The sequence below is a fragment of the Fonsecaea pedrosoi genome (assembly GCF_000835455.1).
Source record: "Fonsecaea pedrosoi CBS 271.37 unplaced genomic scaffold supercont1.4, whole genome shotgun sequence".
Lineage (NCBI taxonomy): Eukaryota > Fungi > Ascomycota > Eurotiomycetes > Chaetothyriales > Herpotrichiellaceae > Fonsecaea > Fonsecaea pedrosoi.
In genome coordinates, this window is record NW_013550612.1 from 2,189,599 (window position 1) to 2,211,171 (window position 21,573).

A 21,573-nucleotide genomic window follows, 5' to 3' on the forward strand; every position below is an offset into this window, starting at 1 on the left:
CAGCCAATCGGGCTTGCACTACACTTACCAGTTCGCTTGGTAAACAAGAAAATTGGTCCGCGACCTGGAAATTTGCGGAGTGCGGATTCGGCCGAATCGCAACACTGATGGTATGTACCTCCCCTTACACAGAGGTCTCGAAGGTATGGACATTCTTTATATCCCCGTTATATCTCCTTTCACGGAAAGAAATCCTCTATATCTACGGATAGTAAATTACATTTGTCCCAACACAGGCGACCATGACCAAACCAATTCGCGTGGGCTTTCTTGGCCTGTCCTCTGATGAAAACGCTCACCTCGCCGGCGCGTGGGGTAAGAATGCCCACCTCCCGTACTTTCAAAAGTCTCCGGACTACACCATCACGGCCCTTTGCAACTCATCTGTCGAATCGGCGGAGAAGGCGGCAAAGAAGTACGGCCTGGACACTGGGGCCAAAGTCCGCACGTATGGCGACCCAGAGTCTCTCGCCAAGGACGACAACGTCGACCTGGTTGTCTGCTCTGTAAGAGTTGACAAGCATTATCGTCTCATCAAACCGGCTTTGTTGGCCGGAAAGTCTGTCTTCTGCGAGTGGCCCCTAGCCTCGAACCTGGAGCAGATGCAAGAATTGGCCGACTCGGCTGAGCAGAAGAAGCTCAAGACCATAGTGGGCTTGCAAGGTCGCACCGGTGCCTACATTCACGCCATCAAGAAGTTTATTGGCAATGCAGAAGGTCAGTTGGGTGATATCCTCAGTACCACCTTGACGGGAAGCGCGTTCCTTCTGGGTCTAGCGACTCCAAAGGAGACGGCCTACTTGACGGACATCAAGAAAGGGGGGAATATGTTCACGATCACGGCCATACATTGTGAGTGATCCCTTACCTTCTGCGGTACAAGTCTCAACAACGGTGGGGGTTTTCAATCTAACACAGTTGCTCTGCTCTTCCTCAGTGCTTGATACTCTCACTGCTGCTCTAGGTGAGATCGAATCCCACAATATTGTGCTCAGAAACAAACGTCCCACGGTCGCATTGACCGATAGCACTTTCAATATCGTCGAACAGTCGTATCCCAACAGCACGCCAGATCACATTCTCGTGAATGGTGTCCTTAAGGGTGACATTCCCTTCAATTTTCACGTCCGCGGCGGGCTACCATTCAAGGACACCCCGGCTTTCGACTGGCGCATCTACTACACCAGGGGCGAAATCAGAATCACCGGGAACGAAATGCTTTGGCTGGGTGGTGACATCAAGGTGCAGGTGTTTGACTTCCTGGCCAACAAGGTCGAGGATGTGGATTTGAACCAAGTGCTACAGGAGGATGTGAAGGACGACGTTGCCCTTAAGATGGGGTTGAAAGCTCCGGCGGACAACGTGGCCAGGCTCTATGAGGCGTTTGCGAAAGGTGAAACCGACAAGTACCTGGACTTCAAGCAGAGTTTGAAGTGGGCGCATTTTATTGAGGAGGCATACATCGCCAATGGGTTTCCGACCAAATAGTGAAGGGTTTGTCTAAATCTCAGAGCTGAGCTTTTCAAGCAGGCGCAGAGCCTACGTATTGTCTACCATGTCTGTGGCTTTGCTCTTCAAAAGGCTCACGGAGTAACCCGGATCTGCAGCACCTCAGAAGAGTGTGAGCCCATTGGATATCGAAATATAACGCAAGTCACCATGACCTATTTGGTGATGGTCAGCATGGTATTTTGTACAAACAAAGACATCCATGACAATCGCAACCACAGTCATTGCAATTAGTGAAGAAAGATACAAACCCTGATGGACTTGTCTCTCAGCCTTGCCAAGACGGAAAGCGAACATCAAAGCTTCTTTGATATACGATACGACGTCTGAAGTTTTTCAATCTTTTGTCTTCATCCTAGATAACACTTTCGCAGGACAGACAGAGTTAGACCGCGATGGCCCCTGGCAGCGAACCTTCCCGTATGGAACTGAGAGAATATGTTGGCGACCAGCAAATTACCGATCGCTCTAATGCCCATGAAACTGCGTCTCTCCCTTCAGTCGATGGTGGAAAGGCGGCATGGCTCTTTCTTTCCGGCAGCTTCTGCATCGAGATGCTTCTCTGGGGTAACTACCCACGGTCACCTTCTCGCCTGAGACCCTGCCATCTAACTTTGTCTCCAGGCTTTCCATTCTCTTTCGGTGTGCTACAGGATTACTATTCAACCCACCCGCCTCTTTCTCGACATCCTGCGGGTATTTCCGCCATCGGGACAACATGTTCGGTATGTTAGCACTCACGTCGGCACAACGAAGGCTTGCGAATCTGAGTCGTGTTGCTAGGGAATCATGTACTTGGGCGCGCCGCTAGTGTTCCTTGCCTTTCAGAGATGGCCGATATTCCTGCGGCGGAGTCTCTTCGTTGGCCTGCCCGTTGTCGTCCTCGCCGTCTTTCTCTCGAGCTTTGCCACCAAGACCTGGCATCTCGTTCTTACCCAGGGGATTCTCTACGCCATCGGCGGCAATCTCGTCTACTACCCCATCTACAGTTTCATTGACGAGTGGTTCGTCCGCCGCAAAGGGTTCGCCTATGGGGTCATGTGGGCTGGTTCTGGATGTGGTGGGTTGGCTGGTCCGCTGGTGCTTCACTGGGGCGTCAGCAAGTATGGTGTCGAGACTTTCTTGAGGGGCTGGTCAATTGCTCTGGTACGTCTTCCACCAGCCAGTGCCTTTCCAAACTCGCACTCTGCTCACGATCTTGTGTAGTTCGTGTTGATCGCTCCATTTCTGTATTTTGTCAAACCACGGATTCCTCCTTCCCGCTCTCACCGAGCACCGGTACGAGCTATTATTGCTGGGTTTGGGTTTGTCAAGACAAGGCAATTCTGGGCCATAGAGATCTGCAACATCATTCAAGGGCTGGGATACTTTGTTCCTCAGCTCTATCTTCCCAGTAAGAACATTGGCGCTCCATTGAGACCCCTGTGGTTTGAAATATGTGGTTAACCTGTCACAACAGCCTATGCCCGCGTCAATGGCCTTCATTCGGGCTCACTCCTCGTATCACTGCTCAACGTTGCACAAGTCCCAGGTGTCATGGTCCTCTCCGCTCTGTCAGACAAGGTCCCCGTGTACACCGTCATCCTGATCTCGTCGCTGGGATCAACCCTGGCCATCTTCCTTCTCTGGGGTCTTGCGTCATCCTCGACGGGTCTGCTGATAACGTTTGCCTTGTGCTATGGATTCTTTGCCGGTGGGTTCACGGCCGTCTACGCCGGCGCCGCTCAGGAGTTCCGCCGTGTCACCCCCGGCGGAGACACGGGGCGCGCAGACCTGGGCAGCATGATGGGACTCCTCGGTGGCGGAAGAGGGATCGGAAACGTGGTGTGCGGTCCTGTCAGCGAGGCACTACTGCACGGCAGCAGCGTCGCAGGGTGGAAAGGTGCAGCAGGCGCCTACGCAGGCAGCTTTGGGCCACTCATTGTCTTTGCGGGCACAACGGCGGCGTTGACCATGTCGAGTTGGGCGGCCAAGGCCATGAAGATTGTTTGAGCTCTGGAAATCAGAACAGGAAGCCGTCAACATCGACAGTGAGTGGCTGGCTTCACTTGACTCTCTTGTACGATTGGGGCCAACCGATATATCGATCCATATCATTTTTGTTGCCATTGGTCGAATGCCTCATGCCGAGTGCCTACGAGGAGAACCAGCCACACTCAACCCTACTTCCAGGTACATACAATCTCCGAAGACACGGTCAATTCGTCACTCATCTATCTTTGCTGGTAGACAAAATGGCTATCAAGACACCTGCATTCTATTGCAGTCTATAACCCAGCACCTCCGCCCTCTCCGCCTCGCTCAGCTTGTCCACTCCTAGCGGCGGCAAAATGGGCTGCGACCCCTGGACAAAGTCGAAATGCCCAATCCTCTTGGTGAATGCGACATCCGCGGCGCCGCGCACGGGACCGCGGGGATCATTTCCCGCGATGAAGTTCATGGGGAACCCGACATCGAAGGGGTACGCGGCCTCGATGTCGTCAAGCTCCTGCGGCGAGAGGCGGATGGTCAGGGCGTCGATGTTCTGGCGGAGGTGGGCGAGTTTGCGTCCGCCGACGATGGGCGTCACGTATGGCGTCTTGTGCATGACGTACGCGAGGGCGATTGAGGTGAGAGGCACGGCGGGCGTGCGCGCGTTGGCGATCTTTTCGAGAACGAGAGATACTTGGGCTTCCCGGCCCGTGTTGACTGATGCCATGTTGCGCCCGCCTTCTTGCGACGTGGACGAGGGCTTGAAGTAGCCGCCCCCGAGGGCCCCCCAGGGTGCAAGCCCCATCCCCTCGTCGCGGCACATGGGGATGATGTCCCTCTCAAAGTCGCGTTGCGCGGCCGACCAGCGACCCTGGTAGACGCTGAAGGGTCTGAGGCCGTGGTGCCGTGCGTACGCATTGGCCTTGGCCACCACCCAGGCGGGCGTGTCGCTGATGCCCAGGTACAGCACCTTGCCGCTCTGCACCAGCTGGTTGAGCGACTGCATCATCTCCTCCACCCCCGTCGTGAAGTCCCAGTAATGGACGTACAGCAGGTCGATGTAGCTCGTCCGGAGCTTCTTCAGAGACGCATCGACGCTCAAAACCAGCGACTTGGTGCTGTTGGCCCCGAAGTTGGACTGCTGGAGCTGGGGCTCCGAGAAGACCTTGTACGCCGACGAGTATTTCGTCGCAATGACCATCTCGTCCCGTCGGTAGGGGCCGTGCAGTTCGAGCCACTCCCCGATCCACATCTCGGACTGTTCGGCTTGGTAGTTGTTCGCCCTGCCCAGCCAGCCAGCCAGCCAGCCAGAGTGTGTCAGCTCTAACTATTCAACAGAGAAAAGCGATAACTTTATGGGGGTTTAAAGGGATATCTAAAAGGCAAATAACTCCTATGTAGACGAGCATTGATGTCTTAAACCCCAGTAGAACTTACGTATCAATGAAATTCCCACCCATCTCGTAAAAATAGTCGAGGATCTCAAACGCCGTCTCCTTGGTACACTCGCCCATGACGCCGGACCAGGCGTCGCCAAAGTTCATCCCGCCCAGGCACAGCGGACTGACGTGGACGCTGGCGCTCGGGGCGAGGAGCCGATGGCGTCCGAGCATTGACCGAGGAAGGGGGGCAGAGGGCGTCGTCATTGTTGATGTGATGTTTCTCTGGAGTCTGCCGGTCCTTGGGATTGATTGGTACAAGGGGTGGTTTGTGTTGAAGAAGATGAAAGGGGGACCTTTGTCGATTTATTGTCGCAATTGTGACTTGCGTTTGAAAAAAAAAAAAGCTTAAATGGAAGTGGAAGGCTTAGTTCGTGAGAGACGGCAGAGGAGATATTTCCAGTTTTATATGAAGGAATCTTCTATCCTGGTCCTCACTGCGTGCCTACATCATGGTGGTCTGACTGGCGTTATACGGGAATACTTCTATCCACCCACCCACCCACTCAATCCACGCATGTATGCACCCAGCACTCCCGCCGGTACGCATACGCGCGCGGGCTAGAGATGCAAACCCCGGACCCATCTCTCGAGTTTCGCCCAGCGAACGGTCATGCAAATCCATGCAAATGCCCTGCCTACACAGAACAGGGGTTTGCTTCCCTGACGGCGATAAAGTGTCCAATCACCGCAATTTCCAGATTGGACGAGACAGGACATGTCTTGGCCGAGGAGGACTTAAGCTTCCCTCGCTTGAATGGGCTCGGTAAATCCATCCCCATCCCCATACTTGTTTTTTTTTTTTTTCCCCCTTAGTCAAGCAGCGTGAATCGAGCGTATAGGGCTTACGCTCTCGCGGGTCTCCGGTGTACGCTGCTCTGATAGACCCCGCTCACAAGGAGTTTTTGGTGCTTGAGAAGAAGAACCACGGCGTAAATCTGGGGGTTTCGGAGTTAAGGGGCGCTCAGCCTTGTTGTCCTTTGTCTTGGCATGGACATCTTCCTTTCTCCTCTGGAAGTTTGGTGGGTGCAGCGTGGTGGCGGGAAGGGTAGTAGAGCGGAAGACGTCGGCTTCAAGGACCTCGAGTGACTTGGTTTGATCAGACCCATCTGCTCGTCAGGTATTGGCCTCGTCATGAGGAGATGGTGCATCTCATGTAAAGCCTTTCGGAATGTTCCGAACGGTGCGTTAGCAGGTCGTCCCTATAACACTTGCCACAACCACAGCATGTCCATGCCACGCTGCATGTCTGAGCCACACGATTGCATAGGAGCTAAACTGTCCGTACATTCATGATTTACGCCAGATCATTCCTCCTCAGTCAAAGGAAGCGACGTTGTTCAGGTGTCGAGCTAGCTAGTCCCATCGGAAGGGAACAATGTCCTCCCGCCCCCCCTCCCTCCGTTCGCTTCCTTACCCCGATCGTGGCCCCGTTCTCCATCCTCCTTTTTCCTTGTTTCCCCCGCAGTTCCTTGTACCAAGTCTCGGCTATCCAAGATGAGGACTCTGCCGAAAAGGCATTCACGAGTACCGTAGTAAAAGTATGAAACCTAGCATATATTTGTCAGCGGTGGTAATAAAATATATTCCAACGATAACGAAAACACGGCTTTTAGAGATCTAGGGGTTTCAAGTCAGAAAAAAGAAAGAAAGGAAAACGTCTGAAGATCAAGAGGAGTATACACCTTGCTTGAAGGCTTTTGTGTTGGATTTGAATAAGCTGGTTTCACATCGCTCTCAGGGACTTTGACCACCACCACCATGTCTTCTGCCGTCCAGCAAGTCTACTCCCGGGGCATCTACCACGGCCTACCCACCTTTCCCCCCGACGTCAAAGACCTCACCGCCATCGTGACCGGCGCCAACGGCATCTCGGGGAACTACATGCTGCGTGTTCTCTCGCAGGCCCCGCAGCGCTGGAAGCGCATCATCTGCCTGAGCCGGCGGCCGCCGCTGCTCGCGGGCGGGCTGCCCCAGAACGCCGAACACATCGCGGTGGATTTTCTGAAGACGCCCGAGGAGATCGCGGCGGTGCTGCAGTCGCACGGCGTCGATTCGGTCGACCACGTCTTCTTCTTCTCGTACATCCAGCTGGAGCCCAAGGCGGGCCAGGGCCTGTGGAGCGACGCCGCCGAGATGGCCCGCGTCAACACGCAGCTCCTGCAGAACTTCCTCGGCGCCCTCGTCCGCGCGCACCTCAAGCCACGGCGCGTCATGCTGCAGACGGGCGCGAAAAACTACGGCGTCCACCTCGGCCCGACCAAGCTGCCGCAGGAGGAGTCCGACCCGCGCGTCGAGCTGGAGCCAAACTTCTATTACCCCCAGGAAGACGCCCTGTTTGAATACTGCCGCGACCAGGGCGTCGGGTGGAACATCCTCATGCCGGGACCAATTCTCGGGGCCGTCCCGGACGCGGCGATGAACGCGGCCTTCCCCCTCGCCGTCTACGCCACCGTCTGCCGCCACTTGCAAGCTCCGCTCGAGTTCCCTGCCGACGTGGTGGCGTGGCAGGCGGGCTGCAGCATGTCGAGCTCCATGATGAACGCGTACATGGAGGAATGGGCGGTCCTGACCCCCGCGGCGGAGAACCAAAAGTTCAACGCCTGCGACGACAGCGCCTTCACCTGGGAGTCGGCCTGGCCCAGGATCGCGGGCTGGTACGGGATCAAATGGACAGGGCCCGACGACAATGCAGAGTACGTCGCGAGGGAATCGCGCTTCAACCCGCGAGGCTATGGTGGAAAAGGGGTATCACGGCGGAGATTCACCTTTGCTGATTGGGCCAAGAGGCAGGACGTGGCACAGGCGTGGAAGGAAATTGCAGAGCAGAATCAGCTGCCCCAGAAGGAATTGAGGGACGTCGACCGCGTGTTCGGGTTTCTGGACGGCACCGTCTGTCGTGCATCACCCCTTATATTCTCGTAAGTGATTTCCCCCGTCATCTCTCACACTGACAAGAGATCCATATCACGGCGAAGACTGACATTCTTGGCTATAGGACAGACAAAGCGCGGAAACTGGGCTGGCATGGTTTCGTCGACTCTACAGAGTCGTTGTTGGAAGTGTTTGATGACCTGGCCAAGATAAAGATGATACCTCCTGTGCCCAAAGTCGAGGTCAAATTCAATTGAGCAATTCTAGCCTGCACCATAGCGAGCAGCCTGTCAAACCACCAAAAGACCCAGATAGTCGAAGCAGTTATACAATCAAAACACAAAGACTTTTCCGTCTATGCACGCTATGCACACTATGCACGACCCGAAGCCCTTTCCGCCTCCATCTTCTCCTTCTTTCTTTTCTTGGCTGCAAGTTCGCGCCGTCGGGCCTCTTTTCTGAACCATTCGCTCTCGGGTCCCTGGTTCTTCTTGCTCCTTCGGTCCTGCTCACGGTACATGGGGGCCATGGTACCACCACCGCTGACATCCGCCAGTAAGCCAGCTTGTCTGCGCACCTGCAACTTCTGCGCCCTGGCCTTGGCTGAAGAGCCTCCTCCACTCAGATGACTCCACATATTGTCGTCGACTTTCTCAATGTCGGCTGCCGTTTCATTTTGAAGCAACACCTTCGCCAGCAACTCATTTCTCTCTTCAGCCCTCGAGTACATGAGTTTGTCCATCTTGTCCATACCCGCCAAATGTGTGATGGTCTTGAAGGCATAACCTTGGTCAACCAGGAAAGCTTGTCTTTTGGCACTGTATGCCATCTCAGTTGTATCTTTGGAGACGAGAGAATAGAAGAATGCATTAAAGCCTTCGTCGTTGCGACGCTTTGCCCGTAAAATGCGCCCTAGCCGTTGTGCTTCTTGACGTCGAGACCCATAATGCGAAGAAATCTGAATCAGGCAAGTTGCTTCTGGCAAATCAAGCGACGTATCGCCAATTTTGGACAGAAAGATGGTACTGAATTCGGGTCGATCATCGTGCTGGAATCGATTGAGAATTTCGAGGCGCTCGTAGTTGCTGGTTTCACCGTAAATGAAAGCCCTCTTCATGTTCTCTGCATAATGTCTTAAAGCAAATAAATTGTCACTGAAAACGATGATCTTGTCGCCGCGGTTCTCGTGGTAATTGATGAGATACTGGCAAACCCGGAACTTTTCGGGATTCATAATATAGAAGAGGGGCTGCTTCCTCGTGCTTGCATTCTGATATTCTTGGTAGAATTCCATAGACATCGGGCACCATACTTCGGCACATTGCACTTTGGCAATGTGACCCTGCTCAGCAAGCTCCATCCAGTTGGCTTCATACAATTTCGGTCCAATGATGAAGTTGAGATCGGTGATTTTATCGTCCTCTCGGAGCAATGTGGCGGTAAGACCAAGTTTGCAGTGGGAGCGGATATTTTCGCCGACCTTTCTGAACATTTTGGCGGGGACGACATGGACCTCATCAAGTAACATTAGACCCCATTCTTTGCCGTACACCCAATCCATCATCTGCTGAGTGTCGTGGGCGCGCTTCCCACCTGCTGTGATCATGGAGTAGGTAGTGACCAGCACTCCTGCGTCTCCATGGAACCTCTTCTTTTCGGTAGCAGAAAATACAGCGATATCCTCTTCTCTGATATCAGACCATTTCCTGAATTCATTGGCCCATTGGTAGCTGGACATGGCGCTTGTGCAGAGAACGACGATGCTCTTTTTGATATGGCAGCCTGCGGTAATACCAACCAGAGTCTTCCCCGCCCCGCAAGGCAGGACAATGATGCCACTCTTGCCACGACCGTTACCAAACATCTTGCTGAGCGCTTTCTCCTGGTACGGCCGGATTTGAGTGGAAGGTTTCAGATCAATCGGTAATGTCGCATTTTCGAAATCGTTGGCGAAGTCGTACTCTGAGATGGCAGGATAGCCAATGTCTAAGCACTGCTTCGCCACTGTGTCACGTTTGTTTGGCGCGATCTCGAAACTAGTGGCTTCCTTGTAGGTATCCTCTTCATCTTCTTCATCCCTCAGAGCCGCGATCATGGCCTCGTTCTCCTTGGCCGGATCATCTCTAGGCATCTCCACGTTTCCCTGTCCCGCCTGTGTCATGCCTTTGGCGTTACTGGTCCCTTGAATGACAGTCGCCTTCGTTTGGATTCTTCCAACTTGGACGTCCGTGCCGACTGCTTTGCAGGGGCCAATAACAGGATCCTTCAGGAGCATGTCGATGATTTCGCGCTCGTCGGACTCCACAAAGAACTTGTTGTTCCTTAAAACAAGCCGTACCTTTCCGTACGTTTTCGTGTGGCGGTTAATGAAATCGATCACGGTCTCCGGGACGGGAGTTTTGGACAGCTTTTCTAGTGCACGTATTATATCTTCACCACGTAGACCTACCGATAAGGCGGCATAGAGACTATGCTCTGTGAATCTATATTCGTGGAGATAGGAAGGTCTCGACTGGGGTTCTGCGATGGTGGTAAGCAGGTCCGTCGCCTGTGCAGACAACGGAGAGAAGCTCTCTAGGGTGATCTTGGGGCCCTTTTTCGACCCAATAGACACATTTGGGTCTATCCACAGCGGCCTATTCTCATGATCAGGCTTCAGTGAGAGCCACGAGAAGTCTTTCTCCCCGAATATCGACGGCTTTTGTTTGTGCTTTGTACCCTGGAAGGAACTAAAGTCCAACCTCGCTCTGGCCTTTCGAATGTGCTCTTGCTCGCTATCGCTAGGGTCTTGGGAGCGTGGGTCGGATCCTTCAAAATATTCTTCGTCGCTATCGATGCTTACAGGCGTCGAGGGAGCAGGCGTGGAGCGTTTAGAGGATCGACCATTCGCAGCGTCCGCAAGGGCTTTTCGTTTGAGCGACATGGCTTCAGACAGCAGCCGCTGTGGCGGACTGCGTCAAGAGGAGCGGCAATCGATAGGTAGCGGACCACTCTCGGTCTCAGGAATATCCTGGAGCACACAGAGAGCAAGAGGTGGAAGAATAAAAAAGGAATGAGAATGGTGAATGGACAGGATAGAGGAGAGTTGAGGCGAACAACACTTATCGTTGCCTGATTTGAAGTACGAGGCTCTCGCTAAACGGTGGCGCAGATCGGTCATAGTGCAAATTTACGTCACCCTCAATGTGGATACATCTTCCAGGCTTGGGTCTCCGATTTCCGTCCGAGCTGTTTCTACAAGCGAGCTTTTTCGAATTGGTCTTCACCCGTCTTCCTTTTTCTCTATTCTGGGTATGGAAAGGTAACTCGGGTCGAAATGAATACTGTGAGTAAATGCTTCTCGTCGCCGCGTCAACTCTGATCGCTGATCCTGTACGCAGATAAGGTCGACTTGGTATGGGCTCTGAGCCGTGTGCTGTAACACTCTGCGTCGACTTCCCCCGAGTCAATGCATTGAGCTGCGCACAAATTAGGGTAGCTTGCTAACCGCGCCACGACTCACAGGATCGGCTGGGGAGTGCTCTGCGTCGCCGGCGGAGGCGCCTACTACTTTGCAAAGAAATCCATCAATGCTGACCGAGCTGCCCGATTCGAGGCAGAACAGCAGAAAAAGGCTCGTTTTCAACGCCTAGAAGATTCGCACATTGCTTTCAACAAACAACCTCCTACCTCAAAGACCAAGACCAAACCAAAAGAGCAGGCTGGCCTTTCGAATGGGTCTCAAAACACCAAAGGACTGGATCATGCAGGTAGTCCGAGCAGCGAAATAAGTGAAGATGCGGCACCTGTGGGACACGCGCCGGTCGATGGAGAGCAAAGAGTACGAGAGAAGAGCAAATACGAAGCTGCGGAGCCGTACCGAAGCAAGAAAGGGGATAGATTGAGTTGAGGGTCTGCAAGAGAAAGAAAACGCGAAGTCATGTTCTGAATGCTTGATATATTCTGTACGGGCGAACCCCGAGGTATTCGTTTGGTGTGTACATTGATGATCAAGTTCCATTGTTCCCTGAAGCCAAATGTCGCAAACCCTCTGTAACTCCTGTTGTTGTTCCAACCATGACCATGACCATCAAACGGGTATTATGCTAAAACGCTCGCCCAATCATTCCAACGCCTCGATGTGACCAAATGAACATAACGCCGTATTCATCCTCTGTTGTCCTTTATACCGCTCGCACGTTCTCGTCATGCATGACAACATAAAGGTGCATAGTGCTTCCTCGAAGCATTTGGGTGTCCTGAGTCACGCTCGCGCTTCGACTCGATTGCAGGGGGGACAAAGGGCAGAAGAACGGCGGAGGTAATAAGAGTGCCTGCAACGGCTGATTGTAATCTTGTCGCTGGTTTGGGTACTTGCGCCGAGAAATGGCGGACCGCTGTCTGGGTGAGAGTGGTGGTGACGGTGCCTGCGAGACTCATGGCTGCGGACTTGAGAGATGGTGGGTTTATACAGTGGGGAACGAGAATCGGAGTAACTGGCGTCCAAGAGCCAAGTTGAGAGCCGAGACGGCGAGGAATCAACCGCAGGATCTTCCTGTTGCGGAAACTGAGGGTTTGTCTGTTGCAAATCTGTTGTACAAGGCAGAAGAAGTTCAAACAAACCGAAGAGAGGGGAAGTGGAAATGTTTTAAAGGGGGTGGGATGTGGGATCACAAGGCATTGCTGCAGTAGTAGTAAGTAGTGACTAGTGTTGGGACATTTCAACTCACAGGCAGCGTCGAATCAGGGCTGCGAATGACTCCTACTAAGAAGGTGATTGCGTGCTAAGCAATCGAAATGATGTTGCTGGGATCGGGATTCCAGGTACGGAGAATAAAGCGGCTGTTAGGCATCAGGTTGCGAAGGATAAGTGGAAAGCAGAAGGCCAGTGGCCTGAGAGGTCCTCAGTTTGACTGCTGCCAGCCAGTGGATTTGTCTGTTGTTTGTAATATGGGTGCGGACCCTCAGCTGAGCATGCGGAATTTCGTGGGGAGACTGGCACTGTTTAAGCCGATTAATCGGTCAGTCGCCTGAAAAGGCATACCGAAAATCCGAAATATACACGACCACCAAGTGGCAGGAGACCGCAGTAGGAGGTGATCCAATAGTGTACGAGTCTTTGAAATCACCTTTCTTTCAGGGGTCACGCTGACAGAGGTGGCGTTAAAATGCGCTGCCAGAAGAAACAAGGCTGTCTCAGCCTTGTCCGAAAACACCCTGCTCGGAGCACGGAGAAAGTACGGAAGTCCTCGGAGTACGAGTCGCCCGAGCCTGTGGCTGAATTCACGTGACTGTGGCTATATTGTGGCTGACATTTCGTCTGTGCAGCCTTGCCCACCTTGTATCGCAACTGATGTTCAGGCTGGTCGGTGACAACGCCAACCCCTCGGAAACCGAAATTACAACCCCTCCAAAGATAATGACCAAATCCTGCATCTCAGTTTCCGTACAACCCAGATGGCAGCGCATCACATTTCTCTTGCCAAAGCCTCTTTTGGCGCTTCTCTCCTGCGACCCGACGTGACAAAGGTCTCGCGAGACGACCTCCCCACCTTTCACAATGCCTTTGAAGCTACCCTCCACCAATGCTCGAGTCGCAACATACAGGTCTGGACACTTCAAGAATGACACAATACCTCAAGGCCGGATTAACTGAAGAATTATAGACATGTAAACAATGGCTGTTGGAAAACGTGGTTGTCTCAACGACAAGGACCACCGCTCTGGGGAAATATCTGGTTGCCATAGGCCGACACCTTACAAACCAGCCAGATGAATCATCCAGCACAAGAGTCTCACGACAGCGACTCCATATCCTCTATCTTGTGAACGATCTCCTTCACCATGCCAAATATCACGAAGCCGACGTCGCCCTTTGCAACAACCTAACACAGTCGCTGAAACCGTTTCTGGCAGATCTGATCCGACTCAGCGCATCAGACGCAAAGGCACGCGTGCGGAGGCGGCTATCCGATTTGATCCAACTATGGAAAGAGGAGGAGTATTTTAGCCCACAAGTGATTGATGAGCTGCACGATGCACTCGCTGGGGTCGCCTCCAAAGCCCAGCCAACAGTGGAACATGAGGCAGAGCGCAAGAGTGCAGACAAAGAACTCCCATACCTCATCCCTGCGACACACGGCGACCCTTCGTTACCCTTCTACGACCTCCCCGCCGGCAATCTGATGCGTCATATAATCCCAAACAGCTCGCAGCCAATGCGTCCTGACGAGGTCCGAGCCCTCCAATTTTCCGCGGGCCCCGCAGATGAGAGTTTGGTGAATGCGCTGAAAGACTTTTTGAACGATGTGAAGGGCGCTGAGTCTACCCTCCCAAGGCTTGAACAATCTGGCCTTTCCCCGGAGATTGACGAGATGGGTCAGATCTCGTACCACGATGAAGCGGGTGACGTGGTCGGTGATACATATTACGGATGGTCCCGGTCGTTTTGTGATAAGATGAAGAAGCGTGGTAGGGGGGGTTCGGAAGACTCCTCACCACGTTCAAGGTCAAGAAGCTCGGATCGCAGTCGAAGTGCAACACCTCAGAAGCGCAGACGTCGTAGTGTTTCAACCAACCGGCGCTCCAGATCATCAAGATCGTATAGCCGCTCACCTCCCACACGCCGGCCTGAGAACCCGAGGAGACAATGGAGTCGAAGTCGAAGCCGGTCGCGCTCCAGAAGCCGCCCCTACTCTCCCAGCAGTTATCATTCGCGACCTGGGCAACCTCCAAGATTTGACCCACCACCAGCACACGTTAATGCAAACGCTGCGCCGATTCCTCCACCTCCCCCTATGGTAATGCCATTCCCGCCTCTGCCCCTACCTCCTACAGGACTACCGGTACCTCCCCCCAGACCACCGCAATGGGTAGGTCCTTGGCCTCCTCCCCCACCTCCTCCATTCCCTCAGGCAAACATAGGATACCAGCATGCTCCCTTTCCCCCTCATCCTCCACCGCCGCCACCGCCGCAAACCTTTGTCCCTCCACCCGACAGCTGGATGCGGTATCCAGGGGCACCACCAGGACCAAATAACCAATATGGAGACAGGCGCTGATGCCATTACCCCACTGCTTTGCTTTGTGATGCTTGTTGTTGATCAAACATCACGTCACCCTACCTATACTTCTATGTGGAGGTGCTGCAGAGTTGTCTACTTGTACGGCAGGCCAGACAAACCGCTGATGACCCCAGCAAACCGATTGTTGGCCAAATCATGTTCAACCAAGTGTCCATAAAGATCCACATTCACATGATAATCGACCTTGTTCATACAAAGATAATGTTGCTTACAACTCGCATTCGATGCCGCAAACATGTGAATGGTGAACCACAAGCCTCTGGCATCATTCAGGCTCCCATAGGCCTTCGCTGTGGGTGTTCAGGACCCTTGAACCCAAGTGTTCGCTACTGAACCTTTACGTGTTGGAGATATGCCATTGGATGAAGAAAAGGACATATACCTGTGGATGATGGGCGATTGGGTTCGACTTGTTTGGCGGCGCAGAACAAGTCATACGAGTTCTTCCCATGATGGGTGGTGGTAAAGCTTATCTCACGACGGAGAATGAGGCGCGCACTTGTCAAATACTCGGTACCACTCGCAGGACTCTCAATGACAGGGCGGCGGTTGATGGCCAGGGTCCATTACCTGAACCTGAATTAGGAAGCGGGTGGCGCGCTTGGCAGACGCAAGGCTGGGGCTCCCGCTTTCGTGCTGGACCGACGTCATTACTTGGGATTCGAAGCCTGTCATTGGCCGCCAACCGGCAACAACACGGCAACTGTCCCCCAACTGCTTCTTCCCGTGTCGCCGTCGGACGCCCCAGGCCACACACCACCCTATCGCCAGCAACCCATCCACTACGAGCGTCACGAACCTCTAGCACACATGAGCAAACAATGGAAATGACCATGACTACTCACTCTTCCTTTCTCCTGTATCTCTTTCCTTGTTACGCACGTCCGATCTAGCCTGCGCGCTTTGCTGGGCTTCTCCCTTGGTTAAGACCGCACAAGTATGCGAAGTGGTCCCAGCATCTTCCCCGACGACGATCACTCTTGAATAGAATTCAGACATGCTTATCTCGAATGCCTGACCACGAGAATCCCTCGGCCCAAAATCGTTGGGTCTAGAGCATGGGCTTCCCCATCCACAATTTTTCCGCATGTCTATCGAATGCGAGATGTGATCATATTGCATTGCCTCTCCCATCAGACCCTGGACGATTCTGGGTTTGACGGATCGGCAGGGTCGTTCTCCACCTGCAAAGGACGTTCTTCATGGCTATTTGCTCGATGCTCAGCTCTGGTCCTTGAAATCTTCATTTTTGCTGGGGATCGAGGGCCACCATTGCCGTTTGATCATCGCCCCGTCAAATTGTAGTTCGCCAGATGGCCACTCAGCTCCATCCAACTGACGGCAACTTGCATAACCTCTCCAGAGGTCTCACCACACTCATTGGGCGCGACATACGCCATTTCTCCGCCTCTAGACCTGGACTTTGCCCTCCATTCCGTCTTTCGGTTCGCCCTCATTCTCGCCAATGGTGGTTCAGCCTGGTGTGCTGAGCATTCTCGTCGAGATATATAACCAGATGGTCTGGATTCCCCATTGCCATTTTCCATATCAGCTCACTATCATTTACAAAACATCTTTTTACGTCGAAACCACCTCTAGCACCATCATCTCGTGTTGACCATTGCAGTCTTCCAACATCAGAAAAACCTTTAATACTCCAACTCCAGATCAAATTCCACCATGCCTTCGGCCGTCGAATACCTCACCAGCCCCCAACAGAACTTCAACTATGAATCTGATCCTATTGCGGCCATGACTTCGTACGCTCGAATGATGCACATGCACACCAAGCAACAAATGGATGCTGCAACCCGATCAGCACGACGACGAAGTCCACCCGTTGGTGTTGATGCCCACGCCAACGCAGGTCTTTCCAAGCAGAGTACACACAGCAGTACCTCGTCACGATCATCTTTTTAACCGTACCACGGAGCGACATTCCTTTCTCTGAGCGTTCAAGCTCGCCAACTATATCATCAAGAACCAGTTGGCATCTACACCAAACGGGTGACGGAGTTGTCAGTGAGCATGACGGAGTGAGACTGCGAAACTCCTCGCTGAAATATACAATTATCCACTGTGGTTGACTCCAATTTGTGGTAGAGGACCGTGCAACAGAAGGTTCTCATGACTGCTTCGACCTATCACTCTTTCACGCGTACACGCGGCATATCATAGCTGCAGTCCTGCGTGGTGGTGAGGTTGTTCTCACCCAATGTGTACTATTACCAATAGCGGAATATTACATTCCTGCTCTTCTCGTCAAAAAGCGCCAGCAGCATCGGGCGGCGCAGGGGCTTTTGATTTTTTAAGGGGTGGAAATACAGATCTTTACGAACTCGAAGCTGAATGAAATGATTTACCAAACTACTTCGCTTTGTTTCCTTTCAATTTAGATTATCTCTGCTCAACTATTGTGATATAACTCACTTTGTTTTTCAATCTACAGTGCTCCCTTACCTATACGACAATTAGGTTGTGCTTGTCCTGCAGTTGTCTGATGTGATTGAATTCCCCCATGCACCCTTGTGGTAACAGTCACCTTATGACTATCCGCGGGGGGTGGGGGGGGGGGGAGGTAAATTAAGCCTGCGCAATAGTATCTATGAGCATACAGGTACAACTTGCCCAATAATCCATTCTGGACAGTTTACTTGAATGTTATCATACCTACTGAATAGGTACCTACTTTTGTTGTGCTGAAATCGGTCTACAGTACCGCTATGCATAGAAGTCTGTACATGGGTGTAGACACCAGCACCCCAGCCACGACCAAACGACACCAAGCAGTGGACGCTGACAGATAGATAGACTAACTGACTCACTCCCCGTACTTCCCCTCTTTCCTGGCTGACTGGCTGTGGCCATACCCTCGCAGTGAGGCCCTGCGTGACGTTCGTCTTGTCAGGCAACAGCCTCGTCGATCACTTGCATCATATGGAACCAACCCGGCCCCGTGCTGGGATTTTCTGGGGGAACGTCATACAGCCACGACTCTCGAGTGTCAAGTAACTCTCCTAGTCCTGGTCTGCTATTTAATGATAGGATAGGATAGGCACCCAGAGGATAGGTCTTGCTTGCTTACATATCTATCACTACCCATTACTACTACTGCCTACCTATGGTGTCTATGTACCACATACCTATTAGGTCTTGGACTATAGTCATGTCAGATCGAGACCGAGCAAGCAAGCAATCAAGCAAGCACGTAGTAAGTCCTCCTAGTAGTGCCTCCTCTTCGCACCAGTGCCACCGCACAGTGACAGTGACATGCATCCCATATGGTCAGTGAGTGTTGGAGAGGGGGATTGTCGAAAGATCGACATTCAAAGACGTAAAACTCGCCATTTCCCCCATTTTTAGTTTTTCCCCGTCACCCCCCTCTGGTGGTCAATCAGAATGTGGAATTGTTGGGTGGGAAAGTGGGAAACTCCTGCCCACGAGGCGATGATTTGGTCTGTTCTGGCTTTTCATCTTTCTGGCTTGGCTGTTGGGGGGTTTTGTGTGTTGCCCATGCCGCAAACCATGGGATTTGCGATTATCGGCCATGGAGAAATTGTGGGATTGTGATTTGTTTCATCTTCATCTCATCTCTTTCCATCGGCATCGAAATCGACATTGACATTGCGGTTGCCATAGCTGCATTCATCCATCCACACAGACAGGGCCTTCTAGAGCCCCCTTTTTTCTTTGTTTCAGTTCATCACATCACATCACAAAAAGAGCAAAAATGTCGCCTCTTCCTTCTCCTCGACCCCCGATCCCTCCCTCTCCACACCTTTATGTATGGATAGCCAGGATTTCTCCCATCCACCCAATGACCGATAGGTGATAACATAACTCCTTGTTGGTAAGAGGTCGGGTTTGGAAGCTGAGAGATCTCCTGATCAAGATCAGGTGATTGACAGATGGGGAGGGAGGCAAGAGAAGGAGAAAGATAGAGAAAAGCACCACGTGTGAGTGTATGTCTGTGTGTGACGTTGTGGCCCTGACCCCGACGAGTATCTGACGGCGATTATTATGCGTGGCCCCTTGTTCTTCGATCCCTCCTGGGCCTTATCCAGTCTAGGATGGAGTGGTCGGTCACCCACCTTCGCCTCCCCCTCCCATCTCCCTGTCATTGCTCAGGCCGCACGGTCCCCCTTCGATCTGCGACGTCCAGAGACCTCAGGCTGGTTCTTTCCTCGATGCTCCTTCCTCCTCTCTCGTGATAGGTCAATAGCTCTCACCCCTTTCGTCGTTCGGTCACTCGATTCCTCCTACCTAGCACCCCAGGCAGATACCTACCAAGAGCACCCTCTCCTACCGATTTACAGACATTTCGAGGCCCTGCCGCATCACTCTTGAGGGATAATCTCTCTATCCGGAGCGTGTAGCTCACTATCTCCCTGTGACGGCTCGCTGCCTCTAGATCGAGATCGAGATCGAGCGCGAAGGCGATGCGAGGGGTATACGGTTCATTGTCGTTAGTCTTCCTTCTCAGTTTCACACCTAGTCAAAAGGAGACAGACAACCACACACACACACAACCTTCTCCGCAGTAGAAATTCAGAGGGTCTGGACTGGTCATCGACATCATCCTCGCCACCCTGTCCCGCTCCGTCGACGCCATCGGGAGGGATGAGGGTTGTAAGGGCTATAAGGACTCCCACCGATGTCATCATCTTTGCCAGTGGTAGTTCCAATATTCTCCGACGCGTGGCGACACCTCTGACGATCACTCCCGTTGAGCAGTCCGTGGCAGTCGTGGCAGTCAAGGGGCCGGGACGCCTGTGCCCGCGTTAAATGGGAAGGTGTCTGTGTCTCGCAGCGGGTGATCATCCTCTTCGAATCCACGATTGTCGTCAGACCTCATCCTCGCCTCCACACAGTCACATACTGCACATGGTAACCCCTATCTAACCCATCTTTTACCAACGTCCATACCCTCCCGCCCCTTCCCAGGGAACAGGCCTCGCACAGCCGCATCATATCAAAATCTCAGCTGTGCCAACGCTGATATCGAGGGCATGAAACCCATCTCCATCCCTTATTCACACACTGGTAGGATTGATCTGTCCCTGCTCTTGACAGGATGTGCCTCGAATCTTGTAACTCGTCACTGCTCAGTCTCCAGTCCCTGAGTTCCAGCTGTGAACCTGGGACAGCTGAAATGACTGGTCCCACCAAAAATGCCTCAGACAACCAGGACATCCAGTGTGTATGGGATGCTTTTGATACAAAATTAGGTGCCCACTCCACCATTTCCCTGCCGAGACACCATTGACGCCGTACCTACCTGCCTGCCTGCCTTCTTGCTTTGAAGGTAATATTGCGGGAAGTGATGACGGCTAGCTTGGACCTCCTTGAGAGAACACTCACGGGTGACAATGCATCCATCATCCGCAATCCACAAGGGAATCCACAAACATCCACATCCACATGTACACTCACGCACTCGCGCTCTGTCTAAAGAACTTACCAATACCCAGCCACCGTCAACAGACTTTCTGGAATCCTTTTCCATCCAGCGCAGAAAATGGAAATGCCTCCACAATTCAATTCCGGTCGAGTCGATCTTTCTTCCCATGCCACACCAGCTCAGGCCGTAACAGGTCCCCCTATCTCCATCGACTTACCAACGAGGAGTATTCCCACTTTCCTCGCTCTGTTGAGGGGACATTGAGATCATGGCCATCCAACTAGCATTGTCGACCTTGCATCTCACATTCCCTGAGCTGCGCGACGACAATGTCATGGAGAGAAAAGCCATCATCGGAGATAGCACCCATTCCTTGATCGATTCAGCCATTGATACATCCGTGGGTGGCGAGGAAAGGTATCCGCTCGTGAGACTGATGCTGTGACATGGCCACAGGGTGATACTATGATGCCATCCAGGGCCACTATCGATGTCGATGAATCAACCCGAACCCCTTTCACGGGACTGACTGCGAAATGTATAGATATTCGCGAGACATAGTCAAGACATAATACATCTAGTTCCATTCGCGAGCCTGGATGAATGCATGAAGGCATCGATGCCCATTACCATGACCTTGCCACCGAGATGGACACGATACTTGGTGGTCTCGATACTTCTTCGCTATGAAAAACATGGCATAGATCGAATCGATGGGGGTTCTACTGTAGTATCTCGTCCGCGCTCTTTCTTATGATAATTTTGCACATTAACCTTGACCCATAGTCATTTTAAAGTGAGCACGGCGGTACCTCTTACCGAGTACTAGTCCTTATTTAGCGTTGTCGCCTTTCGCCGCTTTATCGCTCGATCTCACTCAACTTCACCTGGCTTTTGTATCCCCGACCTTTCACACCTCTCACCAGGGCAGGAAACTGCCAGAGTTATGGATCACTTAGTTCCTCCAACCCCATCTGACCGGGTTGAACTCAAAAGGTTGGACTAGGTCAAGTCCTCTCCTTACTTCGTCGGGCCTTGCCTCACCTCTATCCAAGTGTATAAGCTACCCAGTTACCTAGCTCGCCAGGAACAGCCACTCCTTATCCAGCTCTTCCACCTCCTCCAGCGCCGCTACAACCTCATCGACAGTCGCATACCCACCGGTTCCTTCTAGGCGTGAAGGATGTCGAACGCGCATTTCACCCCAACAACAATCTCGAACATGACGGCGCCAAACTCCCCAACGTCGCTCGCGATCGAATACCCTTCGTCGTCGCCCCCCCCCCCCCCCCCCCCCCCCCCCCCCCCCCCCCCC

General features: G+C 52.8%; 8 protein-coding genes across 8 annotated transcripts; 6 read left to right on the forward strand and 2 right to left on the reverse strand.

Annotated features, from left to right (window-relative positions):
• Window positions 1-242: 242 nt before the first annotated feature.
• Window positions 243-1,488, forward strand: Z517_06600 (uncharacterized protein; the record flags this gene model as incomplete). Its single annotated transcript, XM_013428339.1, has 2 exons — window positions 243-852; window positions 938-1,488. 2 exons carry the CDS (start codon window positions 243-245, stop codon window positions 1,486-1,488), a joined length of 1,161 nt encoding a protein of 386 aa, XP_013283793.1.
• Window positions 1,489-1,904: 416 nt separating this feature from the next.
• On the forward strand, window positions 1,905-3,501 carry Z517_06601 (uncharacterized protein; the record flags this gene model as incomplete). The annotated part of the gene is made up of 5 exons (XM_013428340.1): window positions 1,905-2,076; window positions 2,134-2,234; window positions 2,293-2,655; window positions 2,716-2,902; window positions 2,969-3,501. 5 exons carry the CDS (start codon window positions 1,905-1,907, stop codon window positions 3,499-3,501), a joined length of 1,356 nt encoding a protein of 451 aa, XP_013283794.1.
• A 265-nt stretch (window positions 3,502-3,766) lies between these two features.
• On the reverse strand, window positions 3,767-5,126 carry Z517_06602 (uncharacterized protein; the record flags this gene model as incomplete). Its single annotated transcript, XM_013428341.1, has 2 exons — window positions 3,767-4,763; window positions 4,918-5,126. 2 exons carry the CDS (start codon window positions 5,124-5,126, stop codon window positions 3,767-3,769), a joined length of 1,206 nt encoding a protein of 401 aa, XP_013283795.1.
• A 1,554-nt stretch (window positions 5,127-6,680) lies between these two features.
• Z517_06603 (uncharacterized protein) lies at window positions 6,681-8,050 on the forward strand (the record flags this gene model as incomplete). Its single annotated transcript, XM_013428342.1, has 2 exons — window positions 6,681-7,840; window positions 7,918-8,050. The coding sequence occupies 2 exons, from the start codon at window positions 6,681-6,683 to the stop codon at window positions 8,048-8,050; spliced, it is 1,293 nt and encodes a 430-aa protein (XP_013283796.1).
• Window positions 8,051-8,166: 116 nt separating this feature from the next.
• Window positions 8,167-10,716, reverse strand: Z517_06604 (uncharacterized protein; the record flags this gene model as incomplete). The annotated part of the gene is made up of 1 exon (XM_013428343.1): window positions 8,167-10,716. One exon carries the CDS (start codon window positions 10,714-10,716, stop codon window positions 8,167-8,169), a length of 2,550 nt encoding a protein of 849 aa, XP_013283797.1.
• Window positions 10,717-11,109: 393 nt separating this feature from the next.
• Z517_06605 (uncharacterized protein) lies at window positions 11,110-11,682 on the forward strand (the record flags this gene model as incomplete). The annotated part of the gene is made up of 2 exons (XM_013428344.1): window positions 11,110-11,118; window positions 11,272-11,682. 2 exons carry the CDS (start codon window positions 11,110-11,112, stop codon window positions 11,680-11,682), a joined length of 420 nt encoding a protein of 139 aa, XP_013283798.1.
• A 1,547-nt stretch (window positions 11,683-13,229) lies between these two features.
• On the forward strand, window positions 13,230-14,576 carry Z517_06606 (uncharacterized protein; the record flags this gene model as incomplete). The annotated part of the gene is made up of 3 exons (XM_013428345.1): window positions 13,230-13,379; window positions 13,439-14,189; window positions 14,281-14,576. 3 exons carry the CDS (start codon window positions 13,230-13,232, stop codon window positions 14,574-14,576), a joined length of 1,197 nt encoding a protein of 398 aa, XP_013283799.1.
• A 1,961-nt stretch (window positions 14,577-16,537) lies between these two features.
• Window positions 16,538-16,777, forward strand: Z517_06607 (uncharacterized protein; the record flags this gene model as incomplete). Its single annotated transcript, XM_013428346.1, has 1 exon — window positions 16,538-16,777. The coding sequence occupies one exon, from the start codon at window positions 16,538-16,540 to the stop codon at window positions 16,775-16,777; it is 240 nt and encodes a 79-aa protein (XP_013283800.1).
• Between the last annotated feature and the right edge of the window lie 4,796 nt (window positions 16,778-21,573).